This window comes from Falco punctatus, assembly GCF_963210335.1.
Source record: "Falco punctatus genome assembly, chromosome: 7".
NCBI lineage: Eukaryota > Metazoa > Chordata > Aves > Falconiformes > Falconidae > Falco > Falco punctatus.
This window is the reverse complement of record NC_137587.1, coordinates 56,678,014-56,693,390: the sequence shown is the minus strand read 5'-3', so window position 1 is coordinate 56,693,390 and position 15,377 is coordinate 56,678,014. Positions and strand designations below refer to the sequence as shown.

Here is a 15,377-nt window from a genome sequence, read left to right as displayed (position 1 = left end):
CGCCGGGGGACGCTGCGAGCGGGCGCCGGGCGCCACGTCCGCCCCCGCCGTTCCCCTCAGCGCCGCCCGCCGCCTCCAGCAACCGGTTCCCGCCTCCTCAGGGCGCGCGCAGCCGCCCGTGACGGCGGTGAGGCGTGGCCCCTTTAAGAGGCGGGGCCCCGCGGCGCCCTGTAGTGGCGTCACTGCGCGGCGGCGGCGGGCGCGGGGCCCTTGTGCGGCGGCGGCGGGGCCGCGGTGTCCGCTCGCCATGGCCGACATGGAGGACCTCTTCGGCAGCGACGCCGAGTCGGGGGCCGAGCAGAAAGGTGCGGGCGCCGCGCTCCCCTTCCTCCCCCCAGCTCGGTGGCGCCCGGCGCGGCCCGCTCCGCTCCTCTCAGCCGCGGCGGGCGGGGTCAGCGCTCGGCCCCCCGCGCCCTGCCCGGGCCGACGCGAGGGAACCCGGCGGCTGTGGGCGCCCTCCCTCGGGAGCGCCCCGCTGCGCCGCGGCTGGGGCTCTGCGCGCCCCCACACGGGGCGTCTGGGGCCGGGGGCGGTCGGGGCCCGGCGGTGCGGGAGGGGGGGGCGGCGGTGAGCGCTGCCCGCAGCCCCCGGCTGAGCGCGGCACGTTTAACCGTGGGCCGGCTCGGAGCCGGTTGCAGCCGGGACGGTAACGCAAGGCGTGTTGCCTCTTTGCCTCCCGCTGCCTGGAAAAGTTTCAGTCGTTGTCGGCATCTAAAGGAAAATAAGCGAATGCCTCCTGACTGGAGTCGTTTATATGCTCTTCAAACGCTCGCCAAATTTCTGTAAATTATTTTCCAAGGCAGATGTGCCTTTTTTTAATTATTAATCCTGCTGGGAACGGCGCTCCCAGCCTCAATTCGAGGGCACACCAGACAGCTGGCCTGGGTTAGAGGCTCTAGACTGTAGGGTCTCACAAGCCATACGTATATGTACTTACGTATTTTAAGCCCTCGCTAGTTCAAATTGTATTTACCTTTGTGTTGTCGTTGTTTGGGTTTTTTTGTACAACTTCAGAATCTTACATAACAGGTTGTGTTTGAAACTTCGTGGCGTCCATAATTTTTCATTGTGTCTTTCACTGGCTGTGCCTTTATGAGTAGACATTTTATTTTATTGTTCTAGGTAACTTCTGTAGGTTTACAGTTCTCTGTAGGTTCTCTTTCTGGGTTTTGGGGTTGCTTTGATTTTTTTAGATATTTTTTTTTTTAAGCAATGATCATCACATTACGTGCATCTGTGTAGGGACATTTTAACTCTTGGAAGGGTGGTGTTTGTTTTGCAGATTCCGATTCTGGATCCGAATCTGATTCTGATCAGGAGAATGCTGGTTCTGGTAGTAACGCTTCTGGAAGCGACAGTGACCAGGATGATGACAGAGAGGCAATAAAACCTAGTAATAAGGAGTTATTTGGAGATGATAGTGAGGATGAAGGGGCATCCCATCACACTGGGAGTGACAACCACTCTGAAAGATCCTACAATCACTCTGAAGCTTCGGGACATTCAGAGCATGAAGATAATGACCAGTCAGATGTGGACCAGCACAGTGTTTCAGAAGCTGCTCATGATGATGAGGAGGATGATCGTGGGCATGGGTCAGATGAAGGTAGTCATCATTCAGAGGGAGATGGTTCTGAGAAAGCGCATTCAGAGGATGAGAAGTGGGGCAAGGAGGACAAAAGTGATCAGTCAGACGATGAGGAGAGACAGCAGAACTCTGATGATGAGGAGAGACAGCAGAACTCTGATGATGAGGAGAAAGTGCAGAATTCTGATGAAGATGAAAGGCCACAGGTATCTGACGATGAGGAAAGACTCCAGAACTCAGACGAGGAGAAAATGCAGAACTCCGATGATGAGGAGAGGCCGCAGGTGTCAGATGAGGAGAAGATGCAGAACTCGGATGATGATGGAAGGGCCCAGCATTCTGACGAGGAGAAAATGCAGAACTCGGATGATGAGGAGAGGGCCCAGCACTCTGATGAGGAGGACCAAGAGCATAAATCTGGTAGGACTGAATATGAATATGGTAGTAATGATTTGCATCTGGTTTGATTTCTCTTAACTCTTTTATTTATATTGGCCTGGAAAGATTCAAACTTCAGTGTAAAGGCATTAATCGCATAGTTTTCAGCTGTAGTCATCTCGGTAATTTTTTTCATGCAGCACTTTTAAAATTCCTTTTCATCTGAATCAACTTACTAATAAAAAGGAATTTTAAAATACGTGGAACAAAATTTTTAACTTTCTGAGTATAATTATGCTCCTTACTAGAGTCTGCAAGGGGCAGCGATAGTGAAGATGAAGTTCTGCGAATGAAACGAAAGAAACCGATCGCATCAGATTCGGAAGTGGACAGTGATACAGAAGCACAGAAAGGTAAATGGTGGGGTTTTCGTTCATTTAATCCTCACCTTAAGCACACTGTTCATCTGCTACAGAACTTGGTAAAATTGATAGTGCTTGCTGTACAGTGCATGGAAGTCTGTAGTGCTATGGAGATAACAAAACAGCACGGCAAGTTTCCTTCATGTGAAACAGCACTTGCCTGTTCCTCTCATGTTTTTACTGAAAGATGTTAAGAAATGGTGGCTCCAGTCAGAGCAGCCCAGAGAACCTGTACTGGGTTTTGTGATGTTTAGCTGGCTGAGGAAGAGGTGTTTTCATCTGAGAAGCAAACCCTCCAAAATGTGTAATGAAGTTCCTGTTTACAGATATTTAAGTTGTTTACTTGAAGTAAAGGATGATCTTATACTCTTAATTCTTCTCTTGCCATTTTTCAACTAGATTCTGGTATTTGATAGACCCTTTCCAAGAAAACAAAGCTTAAAAATAAGGATATAGAATAAGGATAAGAAAATAATGTGTGCTTCATAAACATTAGCATTTTTTAACCTTTGTAGGTGATTTTTAGTGGTAATAGAAGTGAAGAATGTCTTGATCTTTTTTTTTTTTTTCTATGAATGTGCTTGCATGTAGGGGTGTGTGCATGCATGTATACCTGTGTTTTAAAATAGTAATTTTTCTGCTCAAGAGCACGCAGATGTCATGGATCTGTTTGGAGGTGCAGATGACATTTCCTCAGGGAGTGATGGAGAAGACAAGCCACCAACTCCAGGACAGCCCATTGTGAGTAGACTTGTCTTTTGGAATAATTAACATGCCATTCCACTCTGAAATGTAGAACGTTGATCGAGTTTGATAATATTTTAATTAAAAAAAAAAAGTAAGGGCATTAAGTAAACATTACAGAGAATTTTGCCGTAGCTAAAAGAATTATTAAAGTTTTATACATAGCAATATCAGGTGGATTCATTTATCTGCCTTCCCACATCCCTGCTCCACTTCTTGTACTTGAAAGAAATACAATGAGTAACCTTGATTGTAGTTAATTAAAATACTAGTTCATAGCTGTCTTTGGTACCTTATTACAGCTCTTTGACAAATCTTTTCATTTTGAGTCTTGATGATAATATATAAATTATTATTTTTTAATCTGGGAAAAGTTGTCTCCCATTTACTCTGCAGTGCTTACCTAAAAACTGTATCTCAGCTCCTCTGCTGTTTCCTTACTGTGTTTGGTCTCTTGAGTTTGCACAGGTATTTGAAATAACCTTAAATGGCATATGGAAATGCTGAATTGAGTTGCTTTCACTGAAAATGTGCAAGTCCCTCTACCCAGAGCTTCCTGATCTGTCTCTGTGCATATGGGTGACATTTCTTTAGGCAAAATTGTCCTTGTTTCATCTGAGATAGGATTAATTTTCTTTTCAGTGGCTGGTACAATGCTGTGTTTTGGATTTAGTAAGAGAATAATATTGCTAACACACTGATGTTGTCAATTTTTGCTGGGTAATGTTTATGCTAAGTCAAGGGCTTTTCAGTTTCTTAGGCCCTGCCAGTGAGGGGGGCCTGGGAAACTGGGAGGGGACACAGCCAGGCCATCTGACCCAAACTAGCCGGAGGGATATTACATACCATAGAACATCATGGTCGGTATATAAACTGGGGCGGGGGTGTTGGCTGGGGCTGCCAATCACTGCTTGGGGTCTGACTGGGCATCAGTCAGCGAGTGGTGAGCATATGTATTGCGCATAACTTGGGGTTTATTCCCCCCTCTCTCCTTTTCATTACAATTGTTATTATTTTATTTTATTTCAATTATTAAATTGTTCTTCACTCAACCCATGGATTTTACTTTTATCCTGATTCTTTTCCCAGTCCTGCTGGGGGCAGGGGGGAGTCAACAAGCTGCTGTGTGGTACTTAGTTGCCAGCTGGGGTTGAACCACGAGAAAAATTCAACTGCTTGTTAGAGCAACATTAGCTAGACAGACTTTTTTCACTTATACTCCTACTCTCCTTTTTTTCATTAGGATGAGAATGGACTGAGTCAAGAACAGCAGGAAGAAGAGCCTATTCCAGAGACTAGAATTGAGGTAGAAATACCAAAAGTAAACACAGACTTGGGTAATGATTTGTATTTTGTGAAGCTGCCGAACTTCCTTAGCGTGGAGCCCAGGTAATTGCACATTAAATACATGATTGATAAGGTTTTTTAGTGTTTCCCCTATATTGCTTTGGTTTTAGTAACACAAATACATTGGCCATATTTAAAATGTCTGACATTAAGATGCACACTTTTAGTTATCATCAGTCAGTAGTAATATCTATTGTTATATAATAAAGTGCTGAGAATTTTTCTTGTGAGCTTCGGTTTCAGCTCGATTGAGTAACTATTTGTTTTCAAAAAACAGACAAAAATATGGTTTAATTGAAAGCATGTGCTATCAGTTGAATTTTAAATACAGGTTCAGGCTCAGAGGTGTGAAAGCCAAATACACAAGATCTTTATGCACTTTTGAGTGATAAAAACATCATTTTGAATTTCAGAATAAGCCCTTTTTTATTTGTGTGTGCTAAATGTACTAACTATGAAGGGGCTGATTATTCATTTTGCTGTTTACCTATTCCAAGCTAAAGAATTTTTCAGGAACTCATAAGGAGAAACAAAATAAATTATTAGAGTTGTTTGCGATGTTGGGTTTGGTGCTTATGCCCACCTTCAGCACTTCTAGCAAACTGCAGTTAAATCCATCTCTTTTTGTTAAGCAACTTTATTGCATTGTTTAATAGGTGGCTTGTTAGCTGGCAATGTAGCATTGATTCTGTTAGACATTGATTAAATCATTCTTCCTGGCTTTCATGCTAGACACTGATTCAGGAGAGAACTGTTAAGCATCTGGCTAGTGGCTCTAATCAGTGAGACAAGTCTGTGGGTCAGACAGGCCTGAAAATAGAATTGTGCAGTAGCAGGGGCTGTTTATCACTTCTTCCCCTTGCAGCAGCCTGGAAGCCATTAGGAAGGAAGCTAGTGTATGGCATTCCCCCACTCACTCCCACCCCACTTGTCAGGTTTTTTTTGAAGGAAAAGAAGACAATATGTCATCTTCCTTTCCCTTTGGTTCGTTTTGAGATTCAAATAAAAAAAATTACAAAGATTGTGCTCTTAGAAAATCCCTGATTCACCACATCTATAAGATGGGGGGTTTCTTTTTATTTTCTCTGTATAGTATTGTATATATTTTGTTCCAGACTTAACCCTGACCTCATCATCCTGATACTAAGGAGACAGTATTTTGTGAGGCAAACTTGCTTGCTTTAGCTAGAGTAATTTATAGGGTCTGAAGTGGTGGCTGTAATTGATGGTAATGAAGACATTTGCGTAGGCCTCCTGTGGTGTAGAATCAATGCAGTAAATTGCATGACTGCAGAAGTGGAGGTCTCACTCACAGCTGCAGTGCCTGTTGTGTACAGCGTATAATTTCAACCTTTCAAGCACCTGTTACTTTGCACAACTCTAGAATAGTCTGGATTGATTTTTAGAAGAATAAAGACTGTATTATATAATTTATTGCAGACCTTTTGATCCTCAGTATTATGAAGATGAATTTGAAGATGAGGAGATGCTTGATGAAGAGGGTAGAACTAGGTTAAAACTCAAGGTATAATGTTAATTTCCCTTTTCTCTTTTACACTCACCTAGCCACATTTCTTCAAAGTCAGCTTCAGGTGTTTTAAGTTATGGTTCAGATTATGAAAGTGTGGACCAGTTCAGCACTGAGGAAAGTTGATCCATTTTAGTAGTAAATTTTGAAAAAACTTGACAGCTGTATTTCACCTATAAAAGCAATACCTTTCACTTTAATTTCTTTGCATCATGCAGCAAATTATCTAGCCTTTCTAATTGTAATTCTTGACCCATATAGAGTATATTTTATCATGGCATTCTCTACTATGAGTTAGAAACTAAGTGTTCTGATTTTTTTTTTTTCCCCACAGGTAGAAAACACAATACGGTGGCGGATGCGACGAGATGAGGAAGGGAATGAGATCAGAGAAAGTAATGCGCGGATAGTCAAGTGGTCAGACGGAAGGTTAGTTTGGACTTTTTGCTGTTGAAAGATTACAGTTGTTCTTACAGTGAAGTGCCGTGGTGCGCAAAATTGGAAGGTCAACAAACTTTGATGTCAGTTCTGCACAGCAGAAATTAGTTTAGCCTCAGTGCTTTGAAAATTTTACGCTCTGCTTAGTTTGGATTGAAATATGATTATTGGCTGTATATAAAAAGGAAACATGAAGGCTTTCTGCGTTCAGAAATGAGGCAAAAAATAGACTGTAGTGGCTTTATCAAATAACTGATATATGAATCTCTTTTAAGCATGTCTCTCCACTTGGGCAATGAGGTCTTTGATGTGTACAAGGCGCCACTACAGGGAGATCACAACCATCTGTTTATCAGACAAGGGACAGGTCTGCAAGGACAGGCTGTTTTCAAGACAAAGTTAACCTTCAGGTAAACATGCTATTCTGTCTCAAATGTTGAAACTACTTTTGCAATTAAGTATTGTAACTAGAGATACCAGTTCATAAATAAGCCTTCAATGCTTAACTGTTTAGTAAGAATACACTGTTTTCCAAAGTCAGTCTTTTGGTAACATTTGTCCTAAATTCGGTGTCCCAGTTTGAAAGGTTAACGTGCCATTCACTGCAGTATGTGGGCTACGTGTATTTTTTAATATCTATTTTAATTTGCATTTTTAAGTGCAAGTCCTTGTCTGAATCAGAAAGAATATTAATATTCCCTGAAATTAAACCTTTCTTCTGATACATGGTTGCTGTCAAGGTGATGACTTCATCTTGGGCTATTGATGTAAAATGAGAGGATGATTATTTGGGCTGATAATGGACTGCAGATGGTTTACTGAGAGAGGAATTGATGTCTCCAGTAGCTGTTACAATGCACATAAATAAAGGATGATGCTTTTACTTTGGTGCAGATGAATCTTCGAAATTTTAAGTGTGCTGGCCCTAACATTGTCCTTCAAAAATGGATGTGTTCCTTGTAGAAGTATTTAACCCATAACAATTTTTTGACAGGCCACACTCTACGGACAGTGCCACTCACAGGAAGATGACTCTGTCTCTGGCAGATAGATGTTCAAAGACCCAGAAAATTCGTATTTTGCCAATGGCAGGTCGTGATCCAGAGTCTCAGCGCACAGAAATGATTAAGGTATTGTGGCATGGAACTCCCTTACCTGCTGATTTGATCTAGAAAATCACAACTGTCATTTAGCTGAACATTTCTGAACACTTTATGACTTCATGAAAAACAGAGTGTATTTTGGAGTTATAGACAAGAGTTGTTAGCCATGGATGATGCAGTTTGCTTAACCTTACAGATTGCAGAAAAATCAGAATGTGTACAGTCTTTACACTGCTGTGAAGTTATTTCAAAAGTTACAGTAGAATACAAGGTGCTCTTGAGCTGGTTTGGGGTTTTTTCCCCTCAATCTTTATATATTGCTTCTTTCTTTGGACAGAAAGAAGAGGAGAGATTAAGAGCCTCCATTCGAAGAGAATCTCAACAGCGAAGAATGCGGGAGAAGCAGCATCAGCGTGGTCTAAGTGCAAATTATTTAGAACCCGATCGCTATGATGAAGAGGATGAGGGAGATGATGCAATCAGTCTAGCAGCTATCAAAAACAGATACAAAGGTGGCATCAGAGGTAATAATAAACCTTAAGAGCACGTAAGCAGGGCCTGTGTGATTTAGATGGATTAATTCCACAGGAGCGTCCTGATAAAGTTGTATTTTGCCAGTTTATTTGATACCTAAGGAGACATGGATTCAGTTCGTGTAAGTATTCTGTTTATTTGGGGGTTAGATTCTGCCAGCTTTTTGTGGGGCTAAATGTAAGAGATTTATTTTTAATACTCCTTCTTCATCACCAATTTCAGATTAAAGGTAAATATTTGTCTTTCCGTTTTTCTCTGTAGAGGAACGTGCTAGAATCTACTCTTCTGACAGTGATGAAGGCTCAGATGAAGATAAAACGCAAAGACTACTCAAGGCAAAGAAACTTACTAGTGATGAGGTAGGAAAAGAATTTTGTTCTTAAGCTACTTATTTTCAGTCCGGAACATTTACTGCACTAGATCTAGTTCTTAAAGCTGAGACTTTTATAGTTTCACTTATGCGGTGTTGAATGTATTATTTGATTTGGCGCGCTTTCCATGGTAATTATTCACCAATTTCTTATACACTGCATTAGTTCATAGACCAGAGCAATTACCAAAGGAGGTCACTATTTTTATTGCTGATTTAAAGATGGAAAAAATTATGCAAAGTTACGTAAAATTGTTTTACCAAAATTATGCAATGAGTAAGAAGACTTGATATCAGAATCCTAGTGCAGTGTTGTCTCCTACCCTACGTGGTCCTTTCTTGTTTATTATGGAAATAGCAAAAGCATTTTCCCATAGTATTTCTGCTATTTTTAAACAGAATAGTTAAAAAATAGTATTAAAAATAGTTAGTGTGTTGCTAAATAGACATTATCCATCACCTAAGTATCATCCTAAACATCTAGGCCATGATCAATTTAACTATTAGCTGCAGCAGTAGTGCTGTTTCCTCATCTAAAATTGTTTTATTGGTTTGTAATCTGTCACTGCTGGGTATAAGCAAATGAATCTTTGTGCATATCATGTCTTGAGGTTTAGTTTGTTTCAAGAAATGTCACTTCTGATACTGATACAGCACTGCAGTGTAACGCTTCTCAAAATTGACAGATACCGTTTCTGAAATTAAAACTTAACTGTTTTCACCCAGCGGTGGAAGTGGAAACAGGAAGTATACGGACTGTGTCCTGTATCAGCTGCCCGTGTCGTCTGTTTTCCTGACTCTTGCTCCTCATTGTAAAACGCTTCTGAGGTTAAGAGCCATAGGGCGTTTACTGTGTACCTTGGGAGGCTGGAAGGAGAGGGAGTTTTGGAATTCATGACAAATGGGAATTGGCACTGGGCTTTGTGGCTTCCCACTGCCCCGTTCAAGAGGGAATTGGGTTGGGTCATGTGTTTGGCCTCCTTGGTTTTGGTAGCCCACGAGTTTGCTTGCTTTCAGACATCACCACTTCTCCATTGCTGTCATCTTCTGTTGATTAGTGGAGCGCAGCGTTTTTCTCAAGCCAAACATGGCTTGGGAGTGGTAGTTTGGACACACCTGAGCTCTGCTGATAGTCACCTTCACTTACGTAGCAGAATAATAAATACAAACTAACTTAGCTTAATAAATGTTCTTACTACTACCTTGTAAGTTATGAAAGATGTTTTTACACTGGCATGCTAGTTTGATTATAATCTTCCTGTCCTGTTTCACTGTGAGCTATATTTAAAAGTTTATGCGTAGAATATCATGCAGAAGTTTGGAAAAGCAAGTCTGAGTAGCTCTGTGTAAGCTTATGGAATATTTTTTAAAGCTTTATGTCACCATTTCCTTTAAGAGATTATTTTAATTGTTTAAATTATTTCAACTATTGCCCTAAGATTTCTTTCAGTTGATTTCCTGCAGTCATATCTAGTGTGCTACTCTAATAGCTGGTGAAGTGCCTGGAATCTTCTTGAATTTTAGAGGCTTCCATAATAAAACATCCTTTTCTTAAAAGAGTAGTTTTGCAGCATAGCTCATTATGTGTCCTTCTATTGAATGAATGCCCGTCAGAATTCCATAAGCAGAGCTGCTGAAATTCCAAACTTGTGTTTAAATGACCGATAGAGGACCTAGTTCTCAGTATGACACATAACCTCTATACTGTAAGAAATACTAATTTTTGAAGGAGTAAGTTTGCTTTCATTTGCATTTCTATATTGTGCTTCCTGCAAACATCTGGGGAGGCACAGCTAATTTCCCAGCCTTTTGGATGCTTGCTGCATTCTGAATGCACATTGCTGCTGCTGACACTGCTCTTCTGACACTGCCAGCTGAGTATTTGCACTAAGAGGCATTGTAATATGAGGCAGGAGTAAAAATCAGTTTTTCTTTTAAAGACATAGATTCTGGCTTTTTATTATACGTTGAGGACAGTCTAATATTTCAGAAAATACGACAGTAATCCTGGAGACAGCCATAGTGAGGCACATAGACAAAACTGTAGTTTTATGAACTCTTTGTGTTTGTTGGTAAAAATTTGTTTATTTGTAAGACACTACTGGTTGCTGGTTTGTGATACAGCAGTGTCAGGATTTTTCAATTCCGGTCTCTCAGAAGAAAAGGTCTAGTCAACAGCATTTCTCTGCCGCTCGAGGAACAATAGCCTCCATTTTAAAATTATATGGCTTAAAGGTAATACTGCCACCAGGGCCACGGAGGGGTGCTACAGTATTACAAAAAAGCCCAGTGATGCCTAACCGCTTACTTTCAGTCACCCCATAGGAAGTATGGCATCTGTAATATGGATCTGCATATGTGAAACACGGACTTCGTTGTACACAGGCGTGCGTTTGTGTGCCATCAGTCAACAACACAGCATAAATCTTTGTCCCGATAACAATATGTTACCATTACTGAAAACGTCAGTCTATTATTAGCACACTGTAGCACACCGCATTGCACATAGTTTTACTGTTACTGTAGGTAATGGGGATGGTCTGCTAAACAGGAAGATGAATCATTTAACGATAGCCCTGCTAGATTACGGGAGATTGCTTGTTCTGAGGAAGAAGCTATCATTGAGATTCCCACCCCTACTAATTTCTGGTTTCCATGTTTAGAATTTCTTCCTAACTTGAGATGCTCGCTGTACTAACTAATATGTCAATGTAGAATCCGATGCTTTGAATAAAAACCTACTCATTAGACTTCTGAAACTCTTAATAATTCGTGAACATCCTGAAACTCTAAACTCTGAAAATTTGCTGCTTCTTAAAACCCCAATGTGTTGCTTTAAAAAAAAAATAATCTGAACCCACAACCCTTCCCCCCAAAAAAACAAAACCAACAAATGGAAGAAAGGATGAAATTACTTAGGCCTCAAGGGTATTTTTAAAGATACTCTTCTTTTTAAATAATAATTGACAGCTTGTTCTTCATGTCAGAATTGATGAGTTTTGCGTTAACAACTAGTGATTTGTAGTGTGATTAAACATTTTCAGAGCGTTTTGATTTAAAATGCTGTTTGGAAAGATAATTTAAACTGAACTGGTGTAAATGCACATGGAATAGACATCCACTTGTTGACTCTATATGTAGGTGCTAAAAAATGGGCATCCAGCCTATAAAAATCATTACGGTGTTGCTTGCAAACAGGTAATTAACTCAGCGGCTTGAGTTCCTTTTGACCATGTCTTTGAAACCTCCTGAACAAATAAACTGTGGTGTTAAGTCTTAGTACTAGTGGTTTCTCATCAGTCTTTTTCCTTTATGCCGGAGAGTGGTTTAGTTTGGTTTGTTTTTTTAAATGAACGAACAAACAAAATACCTACCTGCTTACTGAATTTCTTTGTTGCTTCAGTAGCTCTAGTTTAGGGTGTCAGTAGTCTGAAAACTTAGCAGAGCTGCAAGGCTGCCTGAAGGGAAAGCTGCTGCATGGTGAAGATTTCTCTGCAAATTCTAGGAATTATGTGTGCTCATAAGAGTTGCTGAGGATGATATTGCACATGCCATAAATCCAGATTATGACATAAATTACTTTCATGCCTTAGTTCAGTTTGAAGCAGATATGGTTGCACGTTCATTGAGGTGAGCGGAGCTGCAGCTGTGTTACAGACCCTCTCAGGCTGGGGTTTGAGACTGCTGGCAATGTTGACCGAACTTAAAGTGCAGATACATAAGCAGTCCTGCATCACAGGAGCACAAAATGGGACAAGTAGAACTAATAATTTTGCTTTTCTTACCAGAAAGACTTGGAGGTCTTTTTGTTGTTCTTCTGAGTTTTTTACTTTACCTTGAAGTATGTTGGTTTATTTTTGTCCTTTTTTTGCCTTTAAGGAGGGTGAACCTTCTGGAAAGAGAAAAGCAGAGGATGATGACAAAGCAAGTAAGAAGCATAAGAAATATGTGATCAGCGATGAAGAAGAAGATGACGATGATTAATATTAAGGAAGTACAAAAGTTGATTTTTTTTTATATATATATTTATATATATATTGTACAGTTCTCTTAGAGCAAAAATGTAAGTAACCATAATGGGGTTATTTTGATAAAGAAAAATGCCATTGAAGTCTGCATTTCTGGTGTGAATAAAGGTTTTTTTTGACTTCCTTTTACTTCTTAAGATTTTTCTTACTGCAGCAACTGTTGCACCAGGGAACATCACAGTGCCATTTTTTTATCTTGCACAGTACATTTCAGTTTTGAGAACTGTAGCAACTAGTTATCCAAGTGGATTAATGAGTGATTTTTACCAAGTTCATAAGGAGGAACCATTCTAATCTTTACAGAATGCTTAAATGATATTTGACTGGCAAGGGTATGGCAGTTTAGCATAACAGTATGGAAGAGCTGGAAGAACATATGAGTGGTACAATACAGTTCTGGGGTTTTTTGGATTTTCCTTATTTCCTGATGACTGTGGACTGTACATTACTATGCTGGTATATTTTGATGACTGAAAGTATTTATCATGTTTGAGTAAACTGAAGTTCCTGCAGTTAGAACAGTTAAGTGATTGCATAAGACATTTATTTTTCATGCATTGAAGCCTAGAATGAAAATCGACATCTTGCCTGAGTGTTAATAACAACAATAATAATTATTATTGGCACATGCTAGTGATGTAAATGTCAGAGTAAAAGCACTTACTTAAAACAAAACTCAGACATTTCTGCCAGCAGAGATGAAAGTCTCCTTTAAAAGGTGAGATGAACCACAATGCCAAAAATAGGTGGTTTATAATCCTATATAATCCTTATGGTGCTATTTCCTATTGTTCCTGGTTGGGTTTGTGTGTAGGTTTGTTTAGCTGGGAAGTCACTGGAGAATGTTCTGGACAGAATCATTGCTGCTTTGCCACTGTTTCTGAACACCTTATTTGATGATACAATACCGGTTGTAAAGTGGAGAAAGGCTAGAAGAAATACCTGAACTTTTCCACGCTTTGTTTCCAGCATGAAGTATCCCCTGTGTAGTTTCTCTCACTGGTGAGAGAACATTCAGATGTTATCTGTGTTGCTTTTTTAACTGACTTTTCACACGGTCCTACAGTTTGGATGCGACTAACAGAAGAGAACAGAACTACCTTAATGCTACTTTAAACAAAACCATTGACTGATGCTGTGAAAAGTTTATGATGTGGATTTGTGTTACCTAAGGCGAAATAAAGTAGCTGATAGTTACATGAGAAGGACTGTTACCCCATCTCTCTCCTGCCCAGCTGAATTCTGCTTTTTTATAAAACAGCAGAAGGGTGCAAGTGCCTCATAGTGAGCATTTTGCTCTCATGCCATTCCCTGGTTCTTTGAGATACAGCTTTCAACCTGGACATCTTGCTTTTGTCATCTTTAATTAGGCTAGTAGCTTGTCAAAATACTCCACCTCCCTTTCTGCTGCCTGGAAGGTACGGGAAGTGTTGTAGCTGCAGCGGGACGGAGCTCTCTGCATGTGTTAATGTATTCTGCTGAGCAGCTGACTGCAGGGTAGACATTTGCACGTATGAAAACAAAGTGAAAAAATTCAACTCGGAAATCTGCCTGAGAAACTGTGAGTTCTTGTGCCTCTATAATGTGCAGATAAAACTTTTTTCCATCTGTTGGAATTTTGACCCTGTAATCCTCTTAGTTTAGACCTCTGCAGGGAGCCTGGTTCCTTGTTTGAGGTTACCTGCTTTCCATTTGTAACCTTCTCGGGCAGGAAGACGCCAGCTGTTTAGAAAGGGACTCATTCTGTATGGATGCAACGTGCTGTACATTTGTGTAACAGCCTCCCAGATACCTCTTAAACAACAAATTTGGTGTATGGAAACACACCACCGTTTCACTGGTGATGCATTTGCTTTTCTATCAGTTTAATTAACGTGTTGGCTATTTTTATTTTTCTAGATTCCTAAGAGTGAAAATGTTTTAATCACTTCCATAGGTTTGATGCTGAGTAAGCCTTTACTTGGTAAGTGGTCTGCTTTAGCTTCGAAAAATGAGTCTCTCTGTGGATTACAAAGATGAAAAGAAGTAATTTTTTACACTGTCATCTTTTGTAGATTGCTCTTTTAAAGTCTTATTTAAACATGGAATTTTAGAAAGTGTTTTCTCATCTTAAATTGGTTTAACAATCATCTTGTAATTAAAGTCACTTGAATGAACTCAGCCTTACCCACAATATTTTTTTAGTTGTGAGCCTATTGTATAGTTTCATTTAACTTTATTTAACTCAAAGGCCATTTTTGCTGTCCCTTTTCTTAGCTTCCAAGTATGAAAGCGCTGCTTGGAATTGTTTCATTTTACCCAAATTAAAAATGTTAAGCCAAAGGAAAGGGAACGTCGATTGAACTGTGTTTACTTTTGTACTGACTGGTCAGAATACTTCTTCAAGAAAAAATTTTTGAAAAGCTGATACTAAGCTGTGTGAGTACTAGATTTTCTAGTGGCAGGATGTAGGATAAATTCTCTTGAAACAGTCACTGAAAGCTGTGCTTGGCTACGTAGTTTTGTCGTTTCAAGTATAAAACCTTCAATTGTATCCTGGTTTCCAGTGTTAATTTGGAGGTTTCATTCTAGTAACTGGCAGCGTTTTCCACCAGCCGTTTTTCTCCATCCCAGCCATGCAGCTTGGCACAGCCTTCGTGTTGCAGCACAGCTGCCGGCCCGGGGAGCGCCCACTGAAAGGGGCAGCCGCTCCTGCACTCCTTCCCTCCTCCTAGCCGCAGGTTTGGTGATAACTAGCCCAGCTCAGTGAGGCAGCTTGCTAAACTGTCAGGACATTTCTTTTGCGCTGGTTCTTGCGTTCCCTGCCAGGCAGTGCCTGCGGAACTGCCCCGCTGGCCGTGGGAGCATCTGCGCCAGCGCAGCCAGTTGGCATTGTCCTGACTTGGGGGACATCAGGT

At 40.7% G+C, this 15,377-nt stretch overlaps 1 protein-coding gene across 2 annotated transcripts; it reads left to right on the top strand.

The window, feature by feature from the left end:
* The first annotated feature begins 142 nt into the window (after nt 1-142).
* Nucleotides 143-12,609, top strand: LEO1 (LEO1 homolog, Paf1/RNA polymerase II complex component). Of its 2 annotated transcripts, none has more exons than XM_080395079.1 (12): nt 143-305; nt 1,283-2,008; nt 2,275-2,379; nt 3,035-3,129; nt 4,376-4,521; nt 5,920-6,004; nt 6,342-6,436; nt 6,721-6,855; nt 7,440-7,575; nt 7,886-8,072; nt 8,344-8,441; nt 12,336-12,609. In XM_080395079.1, exons 1-12 carry the CDS (start codon nt 248-250, stop codon nt 12,402-12,404), a joined length of 1,935 nt encoding a protein of 644 aa, XP_080251205.1. In that variant the 5' UTR covers nt 143-247; the 3' UTR covers nt 12,405-12,609. The 2 variants fall into 2 exon arrangements, with proteins under 2 accessions (XP_080251205.1, XP_080251204.1); XM_080395078.1 differs by having other exon boundaries at nt 12,332-12,609.
* The last annotated feature ends 2,768 nt before the right edge of the window (nt 12,610-15,377 follow it).